General features: G+C 43.4%; 1 protein-coding gene across 4 annotated transcripts in view; it reads right to left on the bottom strand.

The window, feature by feature from the left end:
• Nucleotides 1-1,402: 1,402 nt before the first annotated feature.
• The window catches only part of NEIL3 (nei like DNA glycosylase 3), a 97,850-nt gene continuing 80,420 nt past the window's right edge, over nucleotides 1,403-18,832 (bottom strand). For 3 of the 4 annotated variants that reach the window (XM_042934221.1, XM_042934224.1, XM_042934223.1), the window contains exons 7-11: nucleotides 11,668-11,825; nucleotides 9,349-9,769; nucleotides 8,327-8,413; nucleotides 3,326-3,500; nucleotides 1,403-1,879 (exon numbers count right to left, since the gene is read on the bottom strand). In XM_042934221.1, coding sequence (XP_042790155.1) covers nucleotides 1,697-1,879; nucleotides 3,326-3,500; nucleotides 8,327-8,413; nucleotides 9,349-9,769; nucleotides 11,668-11,825 — 1,024 coding nt within the window. In that variant the 3' untranslated portion in view covers nucleotides 1,403-1,696. The remainder of the gene's footprint in view (nucleotides 1,880-3,325; nucleotides 3,501-8,326; nucleotides 8,414-9,348; nucleotides 9,770-11,667; nucleotides 11,826-18,832) is intronic. The other variant, XM_042934222.1, reaches the window with a different exon arrangement.

Genomic DNA, 18,832 nt, shown 5'->3' with positions numbered 1-18,832 from the left:
GACCTTGAGATCATGACCTGAGCTGAAGTTGGACGAAGTCTGAGCACCCAGGCGCCCCTGGTTGTGTTTCATTTGCCAAGATTTCCTTGGCATTAATTTGCTAATTTATGGAAGCCTCATTTGAGAGGTGCCTTTCCCTCCCTGTGGCACAAAGAATCCACAGTTTTTTTCTGAACGCACAACACTGTGTATTTCACTTCAGATCAGCTGAGATCACCCATGGTCCAGCTCAGTTCCCGGTCTGCCTTGTGGTCACTGTCCTGTTCAGTTCTTCAGGTAGGATCACTGATTTTAGGTTGGTTCCAAATCTGTGTCTTCAGCATAGAGCTCAAACGCTGGCAAGAGGATACCTTATGTTCTGCCCTTGCTGATTTCATATGGTGATGATTCTCAAAACTCTGCACGGACAATTTAGTGACAGAATGGGAGACAGGTTCAAGCTATCTTCTCTGCTGTCCTTTTTTTTTTTTTTTTTTTTTAATGTTTGAGAGAGAGAGACAGAGACAGAGAATCCCAAGCAGGCTCTGTGATGTCAGCCCAGAGCCCAACAAAGGGCTGGATCCCATTAACCATGAGATCATGACCTGAGCCAAAATCAAGAGTCAGATGCTTAGCCAACTGAGCCACCCAGGAGCCCGTCTTTTTTTTTTTTTTTTTTTTTTTTAAAGTAGGCTTCACGCCCCATGTGGGGCTTGAACTCACAACCCTGAGATCAAAACCAAAGCTGAGATCAACAGTCAATTAACTGACTGAGCCACCCAGGTGCCCTTGTCCTTTTCTTTATAAAAAATCTTTTTACTAGACTGAATCAGCTCTGAATGGAATTTTCCACAAACATGCAGAAATAACCTAACATTGAAGTTTTCTTTAATTATATAGTTACCTGCACTAAATTTGAGGGGATAAAATAAGGGAGAGAAACTAAAATGAGAAATAAAAAAATAAAAGCACAGTATTAAGCTTTATAAATGGACTTATTTTTAAAAATTAATTTCAGATATTAAAATCAATCAGAAACATTTAAATCAACTTCTCTTTTAAAGATATACAGACTACTTCTTCTGTTCTTAAATGTTACTTTTATATTCTGAATCTCCATAAGTTTCCATGAAAATGTATTAAGCTATCCAAGTATTTGGCTTATCTCTAATGTCTAAGAGGAACTTGATGTTATTGAAAAGAATACAGAAATATTCTTTTCCAGAGGTGATCTCATCTTAAATTTCATTTACGAAAACAAGAAGTACCTTTAATCATATGCTATGAAGAGTGGCAATCCCTGAGAAAATGACTCATTGCAGACAAAGTAATTAGCTATTTCACTGGACTACATAATCCTCTCAAAAAGAAAAAAACCAAAAACCAATCAATGCTTCCCCAAAGAAGTTACAAGAGGCCAAGAGCACACTAAAAATTCTTTATTGTCATTATTAAATGTATTATATAAACATGATAAGTGGAATATACTATACATTCGATGGAACACATATAGCCTTTATCAGGGTAAAAAAAATACACAGCCAAGAATGGAAAGCAGCATACATTAAAAAAAAAAAAGTGAACAGCTCTCATATATTACTGTCACTATACAATGTGCCAGGATGTTTTACAACCTTTCTATTAAACAAAAGGGAACGAAACATTATGTATGGTTTAAAGGCGTTAAATGCCAGATATTCCACAGAAGGAGAAAATATTAGCATCCTGGAATCATCTTTATTCCTGGTCCATTTTCTGCCCACTGGAAAAAATTGCACCGTTTTGCCTTCCCAAGAGGACACACGAAAAAATTCTTTCCGTTATTGGGTCCAATCTTCAACACCGTCCTCATGATAGAGCGTCTGCCATGGTTGCAGAATGGGAAGGACAGATCCGCCCACTACAGGGTTAAAACAGAAGGACTGGGAAGTTTGGATGCAGGTTAGAAACACGTACAGCCTAAGCCTGGGTGCATCTGGTTAGCGCATCCCGTGTTCCCTGCCACTGTTAATCTGACATTGGAAAATAGACAGAAGTCATTAGTGCTTGCCCTTGAAAAAAGCTTACATCCTGTACGAAGCATCTCTCCTGCAAATTTGCTTGAATCACACAAAAAACTGCCCAAATGCTCAGCTTCTCTTTGTCTACAGACATGTTTACAGGGGTTCTCTTGCTTTACTGAAAATAATTGAGAACGATCAGCATCTTGCTGCAAAGCCATCACCAGTGTTTCTGCTATGTTAAACCGATTAAGATCAAAGATTTGTTATGATTTTAATACTCAACTTCCTTCCTTCATCTCTTAGCAATAAAAAGAATCCAATACAGAATTACATGGATGAATTTAGGCAGATTCCACTGTATTACTCTTATAAACGTTGGCCTCAAGGGAACTATAAAGCAGGCTGTAATATTATTAATTTTCTACCTAATATTTTTTCCATTATGTCTACGAAAGCTCCTTGAGGGAATGTTGTCAGTTCAGTAGGATGCAGTCACTGCTCATGCAGGGGTTCAGACCCAGTCATTATCCAGTTTTCCTTGGAAAGTTCCTTAGCAAAGTACCACACTGAAGACAGAGGTTTTCAAGCTCAGTAAGCCCAGTCAGAAAATTTTTGCTCCAGCACTGAGACAGATCAGTATTTGCAGTTATGCACTAGATGTAGCAGTTGGTTGCAGAAATATGTATTTAAACATTGAAACCAGTCAGCATAGTGAGAGACTCACATTCTGAGAAACACAGAAGGTGAGTCGGAGGAAGACGGACTCCAGACTCTAGTGTCCTGTCCTGTCTTCACTTCCAGGGACACGCTCCCAGAACGGCAAGGGGGGAGGAACCACCCTACATCTAAGTTGTTGTTGTGCAAGCTTGTGTGATAGGATTCACTACGTTTACTGTAAATCCAAGGTATGTCTGTGATTTCCGCCCCCCCCCCCCCGTGTACTTCTCCCCAGGGCATACACGAAAGGTTTTGTGGAAGGGAGGAAAAACACGTTTGTGTCCTGAATTATTCGCCACCTGCGTAAATCACTCAGTCCCTTTCTACCTTTATAAACCAAGGACCACACATCTGCACCTGTGGTTACACACGGGCTACACCAGAATCATCTAACGGCTATTATTTGATTAGTTTTTCAGTTTCTGATGAAGCTCCTTGAGTTTTATGTTCTTCAACATTCAGGCTTTAGACTGAATGTCAGTGTGGCTCTTTAAAATTTAAAGGTGAACAAATTAAATAAATAAAACTTAAAGCTGAAAGCGGAAAACAAGATCGCTACTCATTACATCTTAATAATGGAAGCATGTGATGACACTACAGCGAGCTTGAAAAAATCTTACACGTACTTGGAAAAATCCGCACTGCGCTTGTCTAGGTAGAGGACAAGCGTAAAACTGCCTGCCCTTGTTTTCGCCATCCTTCCGCACAACTCGTAGAACACACAGGCGCTTGTGTTTACCGCAGCGAGGACTGCCAGCATTTAATGCACAGGTACCATCTGTCATGTTAATTCCAAGTTCACTGTAACGACAGGTTACAAAGTTACTACAGCCCAACAGCGCTAAAGGGATAATCCCCACCGCCTTCCCCTGCATTAGAATTCTGCTCGTACAGGGGGTACCCGGCTGCCTCCGTCGGTTAAGTGTCAGACTTCGGCTCAGGTCATGATCTCATGGTCTGTGGGTTCGAGCCCCACATGGGGCTCTGTGTTGTCATGACAGCTCAGAGCTTGGAGCCTGTTTCAGAATCTGTGTCTTCTTCTCTCTGTGCCCCTCCCCTGCTCACTCTCTCTTTCTCTCTCTCAAAAAATAAACATTAAAAAAAAAAAAAAAAGAATTCTGCTTGTACAAAGACGAGGTGCCAAAAAGGGGACCAGGGTCAATGGCATGTCATTCCACACACTGCTACCACATCTGTTTAATTCCTGTTTTTTTCAGGTAATCCTAACTTACCTCCAAAGCCACCTGTGCACCCAAAGCATGCAATTAACATTTCTGAAGTACGAAAACAGCTGAAATGTGTACCCAGCACACCTACTTTCCTTAGTTTTCATTTGTGATAACTGGTTCTTCCCTTACTCAGTAGTATAGGGTGGCCACTTTCATTTCCTCTAAAATATTCTCAAGTTCAGTAGCTCCCCAGCCCCCAAAGTAACTAGAATGACAGTCTTCTCTAATTATTTCCTCATCGGTAGCAAGCTCTCGTGGATGGCTGTGACAAGGGCAAAAAGATCAGTCTTTCTATCGTCCATTTTAAAGACAATTTTCTACGCTTTTCTTTGATCAAGGCTACTATAATAGTTGCAGTCTTATTTCAGCAAGGCCTGGGCTGCCTGGCAGAGAAGAAATGTGTATTTTGTCAAGCCAGTAGGGAAGCTTTATTCTCCCCCACAATTAGGATCAACTGTATTAACATCCAGAAATAGCAAAGCTGGAAGGCAACAGGATTTTCTTTTCCATACTCCCTCCATTTTTCCGATGCCCCTTCCAAAAGAGGATACATTAAAATTTTAACTTCAAGAGAAGTTAAATATCTAGGTGGTGCAGAGAAGTCAAGAAACATCAAAAATGTGGGGCTGCCTGGGTGGCTCAGGCGGTTAAGCGTCTGACTTTGGCTCAGGTCGTGATCTCACTACTCATGAGTTCAAGCCCCGAGTCGGGCTCTGCGCTGACAGCTCAGAGCCTGGGGCCTGCTTGGAATTGTGTCTCCCTCTCTCTCTCTGCCCCTCTCCCACTCACGCTCAGTCTCTGTCTCTCAAAAATACATTTAAAAAATTTTTTTTAATAAAAAAAAAAAAAAACACTGAAACCAAAGCAAGTAGACCATAAATGTGCTTTTAAAGAAACTGTTACGAGAAAGAAAAAAAAGGTAAAGAATATTGATAGGAGTGAAGTGATGCTTTCTTATAAAAAAAAAAAAAATACACACTTGCAAACAGTTTTCTACATTATTATGGAAGTGGCTGTCTTAGATAACAATTAGTTGAACACTTCCAAGCCATCTGCTTCAACCTAGAAATCTCCAGAGTTCCATATAGCCAAGAGAGGTTTAAACTCTTTCCTAGTAAAGCTTTCCTGGGGAGGGGCAAAGTGGAAGGGTGGAAGGTAGGATTCAGTTGGGGATAAAAGGCTCCAGGGGTCCCCTCTGGCTCCTCATTTCTGTCTTTCATTCCATTTTCTTCCTTGGTATAAAGCTAAAGAAAAACAACAGCCATATGCTCTCTTATCCCTGGCACTCAGAGTATGGGCTGCTGACTAGAAGCATCAGCATCACTTGGGAGAGCCTGAGAAACACAGAATTAGGGGAGCCTGGGGGGGCTCAGTCTGTGAAGCGTCCGACTCTTGGTTTCGGCTCAGGTCATGGTCTCAGAGTTCGTGGGATCGAGCCCCTTGTCAGGCTCAGCACTGGCAGTGCGGCAGAGTCTGCTTGTGATTCTCTCTCTCTCTCTCTCTCTCTCTCTCTCTCTGCTCCTCCCCCCTTCTTTCTCTCTCTCAAAATAAATCAATAAACTTAAAAAAGTAAAAGAAATACAGAATTATCCACCCTGCTCCAGATCGCCTACTGAATTAGAATCTGCATGTTAACAAGATTTCCAGGTGATTCATATGCACATTGAGTCGTGAAGCAGAGTGAACGTAACCAAGATACTGATGCCACTTGTGATCGCATCAACTCTATGCACAGCTAATCTTAATTTTATGATAGAAAACATCATCCAGGATAAATGTTCTGAGGAATCGAGGACTTCCTGGTTCCTCTTTGTTTCCATCATTATTTAAGAACTTTGTAAACTGTAGCAGAACATTTTCTTAGGTAAACTTAGCATAAGAATAGTTCAACTTATTTTATAATTAGGACCATCACTTTGAACATTAATAGACTATAAATGGTCTGTTAATGGATCAGGGTTGACAAATGTTTTCAGATAGCACATATTTTCGGCCTGTGGGTCTTAACAGTCTCCTTTGCGACTACTCAATTCTGTCTGATATTGTAGCATGAAAAGCGGCCATGGAAACTATGGAAACCAACGGGAATGGAATGTGTTCCAATAAAACTTTATTTATAAAATCAGGCGGGAGGCTGGATTTGGCTCTGCCAACCGTAGTTTCCTAAAGTAAAAGTCATGTGAACTGAGCAGCGCTTGATGCATAATAGGTTTTCAATAAATATTTGTTAATGAATAAATAACACTGAACACAGCTCAGATAAAAACTCTTCTCAAGAGAGAATACATCACCATGCACAACTGTGTAATTTTAAAATGGATAGGTTTTCAATGCTCAATTCATCATGGCTTAACTAATTTTACAGATAGGGTGATTCTTTATAATAAAACCACTGTCTACATTTTTTTGAACCCTTCAGTCTCACTGAATGTAGATTTTGTAGCTCAGTGGCATTTCAAGAATGAAAACAAACACAGGGAGGTAAAATGACTCATCCTAGCTGGCCCCAGGTGGTTCTCTTGGGGATCGAATACCCTGAAGGTTACAGGAAGCATGAATAAGGGGTGTTTCCCTGGTGTTAGAGGTGGCACTCTGCCAACCTTGATGTAACAGACGTGAGAAAATGGTAGTGATTCTGCCAGTTTTATTTCCTCACCCAAGCAAACCTCTGCACCAGCTCAGGAGAAACCTTCACCCAAACAAACACATGGATTCTCTGAATATGTACCACTGTGTTTTGTTCTGTATTTACACTAATTGGATCAAAGACTTTAAACTGTTTCTAGCAGGTACTCTGAACTGCTAAAAAACTGGTTCGACCATCTAATTCATAATCCGGTCACTGGATAAAACTCCGGTATATCCAAAGACCAATCCGAAAATATGCCTCGTCAACAGAGCATGTATCGTGTAGTGTAGTGATGGGATCAGTAATTAAGAGAACAAAAGGCGAATTAATTACCATATAATTATTAAAGAAAAAAAATAAACTGCCTATAAATTCTCTGAGTGGACCACCTGTTTTCACATATTAGGTTGTGAGCTTCTGCTGGGCATCTTGTCCACAAGATGAACACTGAAGCTGCCAGACAAGGAGAAAAATGAAATAAATGACAGTAATTTGCAATTTATTCCTTGTAAAGTAGCTGGGTGCAGAAGGGCTGCTGGGTGAATGTATTTCATCACTTGACATTTATTCTGCTAGTTGATCTTGATTGATTTTAGAGTCTCAGTCCTGGGGTTCTTATATTCAACACATACATAGGCTGCGGCGTTTCTAAGTAATGTTATGCACTGTGATTAATCATATGACCCTATTACTAATGGCTTATGAAGAAATCATTTAAATTTAAGGTTACAGTAATGTTTTTTTAAATCCCTAATTCATTAGTTAAATTGTCTAAGATTTTCTACAAAGCACTAAGGAAACAAAAATATGCCAAGATATTTCAGCTGAGTACAAAGAATGCCACAACACTAAAATGATCACATCTACATCTTTGCTCTTAAGCTACAGAAAAGACTTAACAAATGACTTTCTTACAGGATGGTCTCCCAACTCAGATGCTCCAGACCCTACCTCCTTCATGACCTCTGATTAGGGTTCATTAGATGTTAATTGGGATTAAAATGTAAAGTTAGTCCTGATCCAGTCATTTAAATGCTTGGCCTCCATAGCTTAATTCAAACATCTGTCATTTCTTAGTATTATGGACACAAGTTAAAACAGATATTATAAATGACTGTGAATGAGATTTTTTGGGAGACGGTCAAGGAGAAATCATCAAGACTAACCGATGGCAAATTTAGTGTCATGACAGGAAACTGGAGACAAAATCATGTACTGACCACACACTGCCTCGGAAATCTGTTAGCAAGTAAGCTCGAACGAAGGGTTCCCAGAGCCTGGTCTGGGCCTGCACATCAAGTGGCCCCTGGTGGTGCGGCCCAAGGGAAGAACCTTCCACTCAGCCAGGACACAGCCCATCGGTGGAGAAGCCAGTAACGCAAATCCCGCCTGCGATCGCATGAGATCCCACGCACACCAACTCTCCCTCCGCCTCTCTCCCACTGGCAAGACAGCACCCATGGGAAGGAAATGCTCCAACTTCACTTTATTTAAAAACGCAGGATGTACGGCACCTGCTTTCTGAAGGAAAAAGGAAAACACAGCTTGAAAAAGAAAACTGTGGAGACATGTCTCTCTCTGACGGAGGCCCAAGAGCAGGTGGCCAGAGTAGAGAAGCCCCAGATAAAGATCTAGAGAGTGTGGACAGGTAGTTCTAGGTGCTGCCGTAATCACAGAAGGGGGACATCGTTTAGTAAAATTTCTCTATCTCCAGCGACAGCCATTGGGAGGCTGCTTCTAGATGGGAAGGTCAGAGTCTCAAAACATACCTGGTCTGCCTGTATTCACGAATTTGCAATGACAACTTTTCAAGTTCAGCTCCAACTGTGGCACACACGCTCTCTGGGCCTTCGTGGCTGAAACACACACCATCCCACACGGCTGGAATACAGCCACCTTCTTCGGCAGCAATGCTGCTGAAAGTATCTCCTCTCTCTCTCTTTAGAAGACACATACCAAACTCTCATGACTAATAGTCTCCCTTTTGGAAGAACTATCTTTCTTTGGAAGGAAATATAAAAAAAAAAAATGCAGGGGCACCTGGGTGGCTCAGTTGGTTAAGTTTCTGACTTCGGCTCAGGTCATGATCTCACAGCGTGTGAGTTCTAGCCCTGCTTTGGGCTCTGGACAGCTCAGAGCCTGGAGCCTGCTTCGGATTCTGTGTCCCCCTCTCTCTTTGCCCCCCACTTCGCGTTCTATCTCTCTCTCTCTCAAAAATAAACATTAAAAAATGTTTTAAAATAATGCTAACAGTGGTAATTGCTATCGGGTGATATTTTTCTTCATACTTTGCAGTATTTTCCAAATATTCTGTACTGAGCACGTACATGGTTACAGTCAGAATAAAGTAACTTTGGGGGTGACCGGGTGGCTGAGTTGGTTAAGAGCCAGACCCTTGATTTTGGCTGAGGTCGTGATTTCACGGTTTTGTGAGTTTGAGCCCCACGTCGGGCTCTGCGCTGACAACTAGGAGCCTACTTGAGATTCTCTCCCTCTCTCTGCCCCTCCCCAACTTGTGCTATCTCTCTCTCAAAATGAATAAACTTAAAAAAAAAAAAAAAAAGAGTAAAATAACTTTTTACAGATAGATGCAGAAGATTCTGTTTTTCATTCTCTTCCCTTCCCTAACATCATAAGCTAGAGAAAACACAGGAAGGAGATGGCTATAGTCATCTTTCCGGGTTTGATTCACCTTACCAACATCAATGCAGCTTCCTTAGCAGGGGCCGACTCTTCTGCTTCTCAAAACTTAATGCAAATACCTTCAAGATCAACGTTAGAGGTATCATACCTGTTAGAAAATCCAGGGCTACCACTTTTGAGGTCTGGTGATGAGGAGTGGGTTGTTTTCAACTTTTTATAGGCTGGACTAAATAATTTGGACTGAGAACAGGCCGTAGGTGATCCGTTTACTCTGTTAGATGGTTGAGTTCTATGGTTTGCTCTCTCCTTGGAGGGGTGCAGTGGATCCCTAAAACACATGTCAGTCGGAGGAGAGTTTTGAAATTCTCTGCCTAGTATCCCACTTTGGCTTGTTTTTCCTTCCAAAGCACTGGATTTATTGCTGAAATCGGTCAAGACAAGGGTTGTAGTTCCAAATACTGTTCTCCTGTTGACCTTCACCTCTGTACTTGGTTTTCCAAAACTATTACAAGGATACTTCACTAAGCTGTCAAAGGCAATAGAATTGTCTTCATTGTTGATTACTGAATCTGGAAGGAGAGAGAAGTGATACTTCAGAGTTCCTAGAAGTGTGATAATATATTGACTATTTGAAACATCTTTTAAAAAAAAATTTTTTTTTCATTTATTTATTTTTTGAGAAACAGAGTGAGACAAAGCGTGAGTGGGGGAGGGGCAGAGAGAGAAGGAGACACAGAATCCCAAGCAGGCTCCAGGCTCCGAGCTGTCAGCACAGAGCCGGATGCGGGGCTCGAACCCACAAACTGCAAGATCATGACCTGAGCCGAAGTTGGACGCTCAACCGACTGAGCCACCCAGGTGCCCCGAAACATCTTTTTATATCGTTAAAACTTTTAGTTCACTTATGATGGTGAATGCATAGAACTATCAACACAGTTTGGACAATTCAGGATTAACTGTCTTCTCGTTAGGAAATAAAAGTATCATAGAAAGGGCAATATTTCACCAACTCCTAGCAGCGCAGAGGTGGCTTTAACAGAGATTTATATTTGCTTGTTATTATTTTTTTACCATTTAAAAGTCATTCAGCTACCAATTTTGATCCTATTAGGCAACACAATAAAGCAGTGGTAATTAAGGGATGGTATATAGATCAGCAGTTAGAGGCCTGTTTCTGGATTATCAGGAATGTCTCTGTGAATGACACATATTGGGAAAGGCTTACTGAAATTAAACAAAGATGAATTACAAAGACTTGACATTAATTAAAAATGTTTCTTTTTTAAAAATATAATTTATTGTCAAATTGGCTAACATACAGCGTGCTCTTGGTTTTGGGGACAGATTTCCGTGGTTCATCACTTACATACAACACCCAGTGCTGATCCCAACAAGGGCCCTCCTCAGTGCCCATCACCCATTTTCCCCTTTCTGTGAATGGCACATAATGGGAAAGCCTTATTAAAATTGGACAAAGATGAATTACAAAGACTTGACACTAATTAAAAATGCTTCAACAAAGCATCCTAGCATTTTGGAATCCATACTATGTTCTAAATTGTAGTCTTTCATACTCAGAAAAATAACAAGAAAATAGTTAATGGGATGCAGAGAGGCGTTTCAGAATGTTGGAATGAATGAGGAGGCCTCAGACTGTGGTCTTCTGAGGGCTCTGTGCTGAAAGATACTGAACGGGGGGAGTGGATAGAAAGAGGAGGCGTGGTCCCTTCCAGCAATGCTGTGCAAGGGGTGGGGCCCACCCTTCTCGCCCAGAGAACAAAACACCCTGTGACAGCAACCACAATGTGGGGTCCATAAGTCAAGAATGAACTTTCTCATCTCTAATTGAAGGGAGAGAGAACACTTTGAGAACACAATAGAAACTGCATCAATGAGCTGGTTCCTAATCACGGGTTCGCTCTGAGGTTTTACATTCTCTGAACGCATGAAATTGTGAGCTGTAAAAAGAGTTATTTTAAAGGATTTCAATGAAATCAGTACAATTGTCTGGGTAAAGATTTTAATAACAAGGGGTAGGAAGGATAAAGAAGAGAAAAAATTCAGCATTTTTCTGTTCCACCTGCAAAGATATTCTTACAGAAATCCTCCCTTTCAGTTTATGAAGTGCTTGGACTGAATAACAAACTCAAAAGTTGCTGAAATCTGCATAAAACAAAGCTTTATTGAATAATTCATTAGAAATAGTAGAGAACAGATGTGATCATCTCAGTTTTTTGAGATACAAAGGCACATACTCTTTTAGCACAAGCATGTTTTCACTCCTCGTTTAAGAAAAAAAAAAAAAAGGACTGAACAGAATATTAGCATGGTTTACATGCAAAGCCTGGCAATTCCTTTAAACCTTGCAGAAAGAAAGCATTTTACTTAGGAAATCTCAAGATGGAACAAGATATACAGCTTTGTATAATTAGCCGCCTTTGAACTCAAAATCAAAATTCAGTCTTACCAATAGGTCTTGAAGTCAGGCAAGCATCACAAGCCTTCGAAGACGGCCTGTTTATGAGCGTGCAGACCACACACGTCCACTGCTCTTCGGATTTCCGAGCCACATGGTCCCCTCTGCTGGATGGCCAGGTGACCGTAGTGTTTCTCCTGGGCAGCGTGCTACCAGAGAATTTTGTAACGTTAACCATTACCACTCTTACGGTTGCCTTGTTCCTATACATTCAGGGTATTTTAGAAACTCTTACAGAAACATTAACGTCCAAATGTGTACAAGCCCTAACTATCTCAGAATAAAATGTTTCCGTTTGCGTCCCGCTGACTGCTATTAAAGACAGAAATAACAAATAAATGTTTTTGTTTACAGTCAGAGCTGTGGTTTTGTTTTTTTAAAACCCTCTAAGAACATTTGACATAACCACTAGGAAGCATTTCTCAAATAACGTTTTAAGTAAGCGGCACTCTTCCCAAAGCCAACCTAAGATATCTCTGTTCAACCCAATTGGCGGGTGGGGATGAAGCAAAGACTTGGGCAGAAATTAGAACGTGGAAAGCAGAACGAGAAACATTTTACACTTCCTTCATGTCCAGATCTCTCCAGAATTTCTCAACACTATCCACTAAGCACTACACCAAATAGCTGATCTGTAACGAAGAAAAAGATCCCCAGCCTCGGCGTACTTTCCTTCGGGCAAATCTGTTTCATGTTAGATATCTAATAAGATTAGTAAGAAAACAGTAAAACCAACCCTGATTTTTGGACACAAAAGTGAATCATGATTTTCCAACTGGAGTTCCTGACTGGTTATTTGTCGTTACACAAAATGCCTTTAAAAGCTCTGATAAAGTCCTACTCTTAAACACATCGTGCCGGGATGCCTGGGGGGGCTCAGTCGGTTGAGCGTCTGACTTGCGCTCAGGTCACGATCTCATGGTTCACGACCTCGGTCCCCACATCGCGCTCTCTGCTGTCAGCTCAGAGCCCGCTTCAGATCCTCTGTCCCCCTCTGTCTCTCCCCCTCTCCCGCTCACTCTCTTGCTTTCTAAATAAATAAATGAATAAATACACTTACAAAACAACAGCACCCCGTTCTGTAGAGCATGTCACGTGGGCAAGCACCACGGCAGCATCACAGGTCCCTTTATTCCCAACATTAATACAGAAAAAGCTCTTTTGGTAAAAGCCACGGTGCCTTACATCTCACAACATGAGTTCTTTGACTCCCAGAGGTACCTGGTCTCCTGTAACATTTTGCTCCTTACATATAATTACACCAGTTGTTGAATTCACCCTTGTCTGGTGAAATAACAAACAACATAAGCAAATCTGGAAATCAGACACATGTCACTGTGGCCCTTTGATGTTTACTGACTTTTTTCTTATTCCTATGGAATACCAGACCTTCCACAGAATTTGCTTGACCTAACTCCTGCCCTCCTCCCAAATTACTCTGAAAGTCAGCAAGATGCATTTATTCATAATGAAATAAACACAATTTAAGTAATCCTCAGATTTTCAACAAGCTCCAATTTTTCACCTCTCTTATCTTCTAGCCTATAGATTTCACTAACCATTAAGCATATATTCACTGTGACCTACATATGGCAGCTTTGGAAGCATTTTTCCCCTTACTGCTCCACTGTTAATCACTACCGAGAAATTCTTTCCAATCCCCACTTGGATGTGCAACAGGAATTTCCAATTTCATGTAGTAGTGGACTGTGGAATGGTGTCCTGAAGGCATCGCATCATAATGCCAGGAACCTGTAAAGGTGAATTTACAAAGAGGACCTTTGCAGATGTCCTCTTGACATGGGGGAGATTACCCTGGATTATCTGGGTGGTCCCTTACTCCAAATACAAGTGTCCTTGTAAGAGAGAGGCAGAGGGAATTTGATACCCATGCAACAGAAGGCGATGTGACCAGAGAGGCAGAGACTGGAGTGACGCAAACCACAAGCGAAGGAAGCCGGGCAACCACCGGAGGCTGGAAAAGGCAGTGGGTTCTCCTCTAGCGCCTCTGGAGGGAACACAGCCCTGCCCACACCTTTGGCCCCAGGGAAACTGCTGTTGAACTTCTGGCATCCACAACTGTGCGAGAATACATTTCAGTTGCTTTAAACTATCAGGTTTGTGGTAGTTTGTTATGGCAACCACAGGAAGCTAGTGCAAATAAAATGCATGATCACTTCCCCAGCCCCAACACACACACACACACACACACACACACACACACACACACACACACACACTCCTTTGCAACTGCCAGTCTGTCTCATCTCAGTAAACGCCATCACTGTGCACTCCACCCGTCAGGCCAAACACCCACAAGAAGTCATTCCTAACACTTCTTACCCTCACATCCCACATCCAATGCACCAGCAAATCGCGTAGGCTCTGCTCCAGGGGCAGACTTACCCTGAAGCTCAAGAAGCTTCCGTAGCTCAGTGTGTTCTCCTCTAGGGACCGGAGTGGGGACCGGGAACAACAGAAGCAGGAACCCCAGCCGCCTGCCGGGGGCCGACAGCACCCTCGGCGGTGTCCGCCCCGGGGTTCTTGGTAGGCAAGGCCCGTGCCCCGCCAGCACTATCCCGCACCTGCCCGGTGCCAGGGACCACGTGCCCCGGTGGCGTCGGGAGCCGCTGCACCGTCTCGACTTTCAGGAGAAGGACCTGAGACGGCCCGCCCATCCTTCGCTCAAGGGCCAGGGTGACCCAGGCTGCAAGGCCATCCACCACGCGCACCCCCCCACCACCAGCCCAGGACCAGCCTGGAAGAGGTGAGACGTCAGAGGCAGCCGAGGGAGAGCCGAGGGCTGGCTGTCTCCTCCAAGGTCCTCGGGCCACCAGCATCAGCATCGTGTGGGAACTTGTCCGACACCCAGACTCTCAGGCCAGGCCCTCCCCGGGCCTTCGACTTCGGGGCCGAGGCCCAGCCATCTGTGCGGACAGCCCTCCAGAAAACTGTGGTGCACACGGACGTTTTAAGAACCGTCGCTCCGAGGGCCTCCCCACAGACAGCAAGTAGCGCTTGAGCAAAACGGTACAGGGCAAGCGAGAGATGTGCCACCACTGACAGCCAATTGTGAAGCCAAAGGACGATCTGCTCGTCTATCGATAATGAAAAAATACGATGCTGTTGATGGTGAAACTACAAGGCAAGAAGGAGGCAAGGAGCCAAAACATGGAAGAAGGTAATCACCCAGCCGTGGCAGGTAGCTGAGAGAGTCTTACTTGTCTGATGTCTGCGGTGTTTAAAAACTAAAATTTGTTATCTATTTCTTATTCTAAATATTCACAGTAGGAGCAAACTTTGCATTCATACTTTTTAATATTTTTTTTTTCATAAAGAAGTCCCCTAAATTGTTTAAGTTTCAGTCCTTAACCCTACCTGAACTTCTAATATAGCCTAAGGGGCGCCTGGGTGGCTCAGTCAGTTAAGCGTCTGACTTTGGCTCAGGTCGTCGTAATCCCACAGTTCATGGGTTCGAGCCCCACATCAGGCTCTGTGCTGACAGCTCAGAGCCTGGAGCCTGCTTCAGATTCTGTGTCTCCCTCTCTCTGCCCCTCCCCCACTTGCACTGTCTCTCTCTCTCTCTCAAAATAAAAAAAGAAACCATTTAAAAAAATAAAATAAAAAGAGCCTAAACTGAACCATTTTTTACCACCCCACCCCACCCCACCCCAGCCAAGCTGCCATCATTTACCACTGGCACTAGTGAGGGCACCCAGATGTCATTCCTTCACTCTGGTCACACCACAGTCCCTTTTCCACACAGTGGCCGCACGATCCTCGTAAAACACAAGTCAGTTTACGTCTCCGTCTGCTCAAAACCTTCCAGTGGCTTCCCGGCTAACTCAAAGTCAGTGGACCCCACGCTGCCCACGGTGACCACTTGACATAGGAATCGGTTACTTCTCTCCCGTTCCACACCTCCGATGGCATCCTAGCATACTCAGAATAAAACCACAACTTCTTCTCATGGCCGGGCGGGCCCTGCAAAGTGGAGCAGCCCTGCGCCCACATTCACTCTGCTCCGCTCAGTCATGTCTGCCTTCTTTCTCTCCATGACACCAGAGACTTCTTCATGCTTCTCCAGTCGCCTTCTCCTCCGCCCCTGATCTTTACAAGACAACAGACCTTCTCAAAAGTCTCCTCAGGGACTTCATCCACCCAACCTATTGAAAATGAGCTTCCCTGTCGCCATGTGTCCCCTCACTGAGGCTGATGCTTCTTCCGAGCACTGCGTGTCATTATCTGACATCTTACACATACATGGACATAGAGCCTTTTCTTAAGAAGATCTCCTCCCACTGCAATATAGAGTTCCACGGATATGCCACAAAGAGAGGTTTAATGAATGAATTTTGTCCTATGTTATCTACTGAATTTGCTTTCTGGAAGATCACCATTTCTTGGCTGTCATCCCTCAAGCCTCACCTGCTCTAACGGCCTGGATGTCCCTCTCTAAATCACTTTCCAGGGCTCTTCCAAAGCGCTCCTTTTCTTCTTCTCATCAGCAAAGTGAAAGCAACCTCAAGGCTTTCTCCGGGACTTTCCCTGCTTCTCTTAGGACATACTCTCAGTGACTGCAAACACTAGCAGGTTCAACTATGATCTCAGGTTATCAGGTAATGGGGAGGGGCTGTGTTCTTAGAAACCAAAGGCTTAAGATACAGGTGGAGGATGAGGGTGTCACCAAGGAAATCTTTGCCCTTCTCAACGGAAACTACGTACAAGTACAGGAAACAACTCATTTTGCTTTGTCGAAACAAAACAGACTATTTTTTCAAAGGTAGAAATGTACACATTAATTAAAAAAAAAGAAAGTTAGGTAAAATAAAGCACCATTTAAAGAACGTTTGAATAAAAAGAACACCCAGGGGCGCCTGGGTGGTTCAGTCAGTTACACGTCTGACTTCGGCTCAGGTCGTGATCTCACAGCTTGTGGGTTCGAGTCCCACGTCTGGTTCTGTGCTGACAGCTCAGAGCCTGAAGCCTGCTTCAGATTCTGTCTCTCTCTCTCTCTCTCTCTCTCTCTCTATCCCTCCCCTGCTCACACACCCTCTCTCTCTCTGTCTCGAAAAATAAACATTGAATAAAAAGAACATCCATGCTGCTGCCCAACTGCTATTTCAATGGAACCAACTGCTACTCCATTCTAACAGGGCCCCTTCCTCACGGGACACTGATACTTCCCGGGGTGACTCCAGTCTCACCGGGACCCTCCCTCATGGGGCACGGGGCCTTCCTGGGAGCCCTCCAGAACATGCTTCTTCTGCTGAAAGGAATTTGCTATCATGAGTCTTGAGAGAAGAGGCTTAAGCAGGAAGCACCTTAGATCTGCCTTTATTCTTTCCACCTGTTCTGTCTGTGGAGTGCCCAGCCAAGGGTGCCTCGGTGGGTTCCGTTCCCGAGACTGGAGCTTTTACACCTTTTTACTAATCCCATGAATTACACCAATGTTCGTTTTGGCTACTAGACCCACAGATTCCCATGCTAGTGTAAAATAATTTGAGCTGGGTTTCTTTCCTTGTACTCAGAAGAATCCCTTTTAAATTGTTTTTAAACATGACAATTGTGTGATCAAACTCGCTTCCCAAAACAAGGCTATCCTATCAAGACTAACCCGTTAGAGATTTTCCTCATTCATGTCTCCTAAGTGCCTTGTGATTGCTCCGTTTCCCCTCAGACATCTCTGCCAGCTCAGACCTGCCTTAAGAATTGGCTCGAAGGGGCATCTGGGTGGCTCAGTCGGTTAAGTGTCTGACTTCAGCTCAGGTCATGATCTCGCGGTTCGTGAGTTTGAGCCCCTTGTTCGACTCTGTGCTGACGGCTCGGAGCCTGGAGCCTGCTTCGGATTCTGTGTCTCCCTCTCTCTCTGCCCTTCTCCCCTCACACTCTCTCTCAAAAATAAATAAACATTAAAAAAAAAAAAAAAAAGAACTGGCTTGTGAACATCAGTAACTTCTCATTAACTAGCAACCAATTCTCAATACTTTCCAAATTAGATGGTTTTCAGAGACCTGAACTAGGAACAAACACCCCCCCCCCCCCCCCCCCCCGCCCCCCGGCAGCTCTCCACATGCATGTTCCTGCCTCACGTCCTGGAGGAATTCCTTCCACAGATCTCAAAGGTCACGTTCTTCACCTTTCCTTGCCCTCCCCAAAGTGGAAGAACGACTCCACTGCTTTGGTACAAAAGTGCCCTCTGCAGCACTTCCATTCCAAACCCGGGGGGCGGTTAATGATCTACTTACTCATTCACTCCCCACCTTAGGCTCTGACGGGCTAAATTTTAACTGTTTTTTTATGTTTATTAATTTTGAGAAAGAGAGAAAGAGCATGCACACACGTGTGAGCGGGGAGGGGCAGAGACAGAGGGAAAGAGAGAATCCCAAGCAGACACAGAGCAGACCCTGACACAGGGCTTGCTCCCACAAACCGGGAAATCGTGACAATGAGCCGAAACCAAGAGTCGGACGCTGACCGACCGAGCCACCCAAGCACCCCTAAACTTTGTGTATTTGCAGTACCTGAATTATAACAGACACTAATTAAGACAGTAGTAACAAATTTTCAAAGATTTATAAAACAAAGACTAGCACAGAAAAGGAAAAGACATTAAAAAAAAAAATTTTTTTTTTAAAAAAAAGAGGGGCGCCTGGGTGGCTCAGTCGGTTGAGCGTCCAACTTCGGCTCAGGTCACGATCTCACGGACCGTGAGTTCGAGCCCCGCGTCGGGCTCTGGGCTGATGGCTCGGAGCCTGGAGCCTGCTTCCGATTCTGTGTCTCCCTCTCTCTCTGCCCCTCCCCCGTTCATGCTCTGTCTCTCTCTGTCTCAAAAATAAATAAACGTTAAAAAAAAATTTTTTTAAAAAGAAAAGGAAAAGACAGCAGTTTCCTCATAAGGAAAAAATACTCACCTGTATATATTACGCTAGCTCATATACAAACAGCCAACAATAAATGGTGTAAGTATTCAGTGTGGCGTAACCCATAAAGACTGTAAAACTGGGGGAGGGCTTCATGAAGGAGTTAAATAAACTTTGTGTGATTCAAAGAATAAAAGGGATCAATGTTGTTGGGCTTTTGTATTTCTTCAACTAAATTTGAGATGACTTTAACTTAGGATGAGAAAATGGAATCAACATTAAAAATGTTCAAA

Source organism: Panthera leo, chromosome B1, assembly GCF_018350215.1.
Source record: "Panthera leo isolate Ple1 chromosome B1, P.leo_Ple1_pat1.1, whole genome shotgun sequence".
In the NCBI taxonomy this organism is placed as follows: domain Eukaryota; kingdom Metazoa; phylum Chordata; class Mammalia; order Carnivora; family Felidae; genus Panthera; species Panthera leo.
Note: the sequence above shows the minus strand (reverse complement) of the source record. Positions and strands in the feature narration are given on the sequence as shown.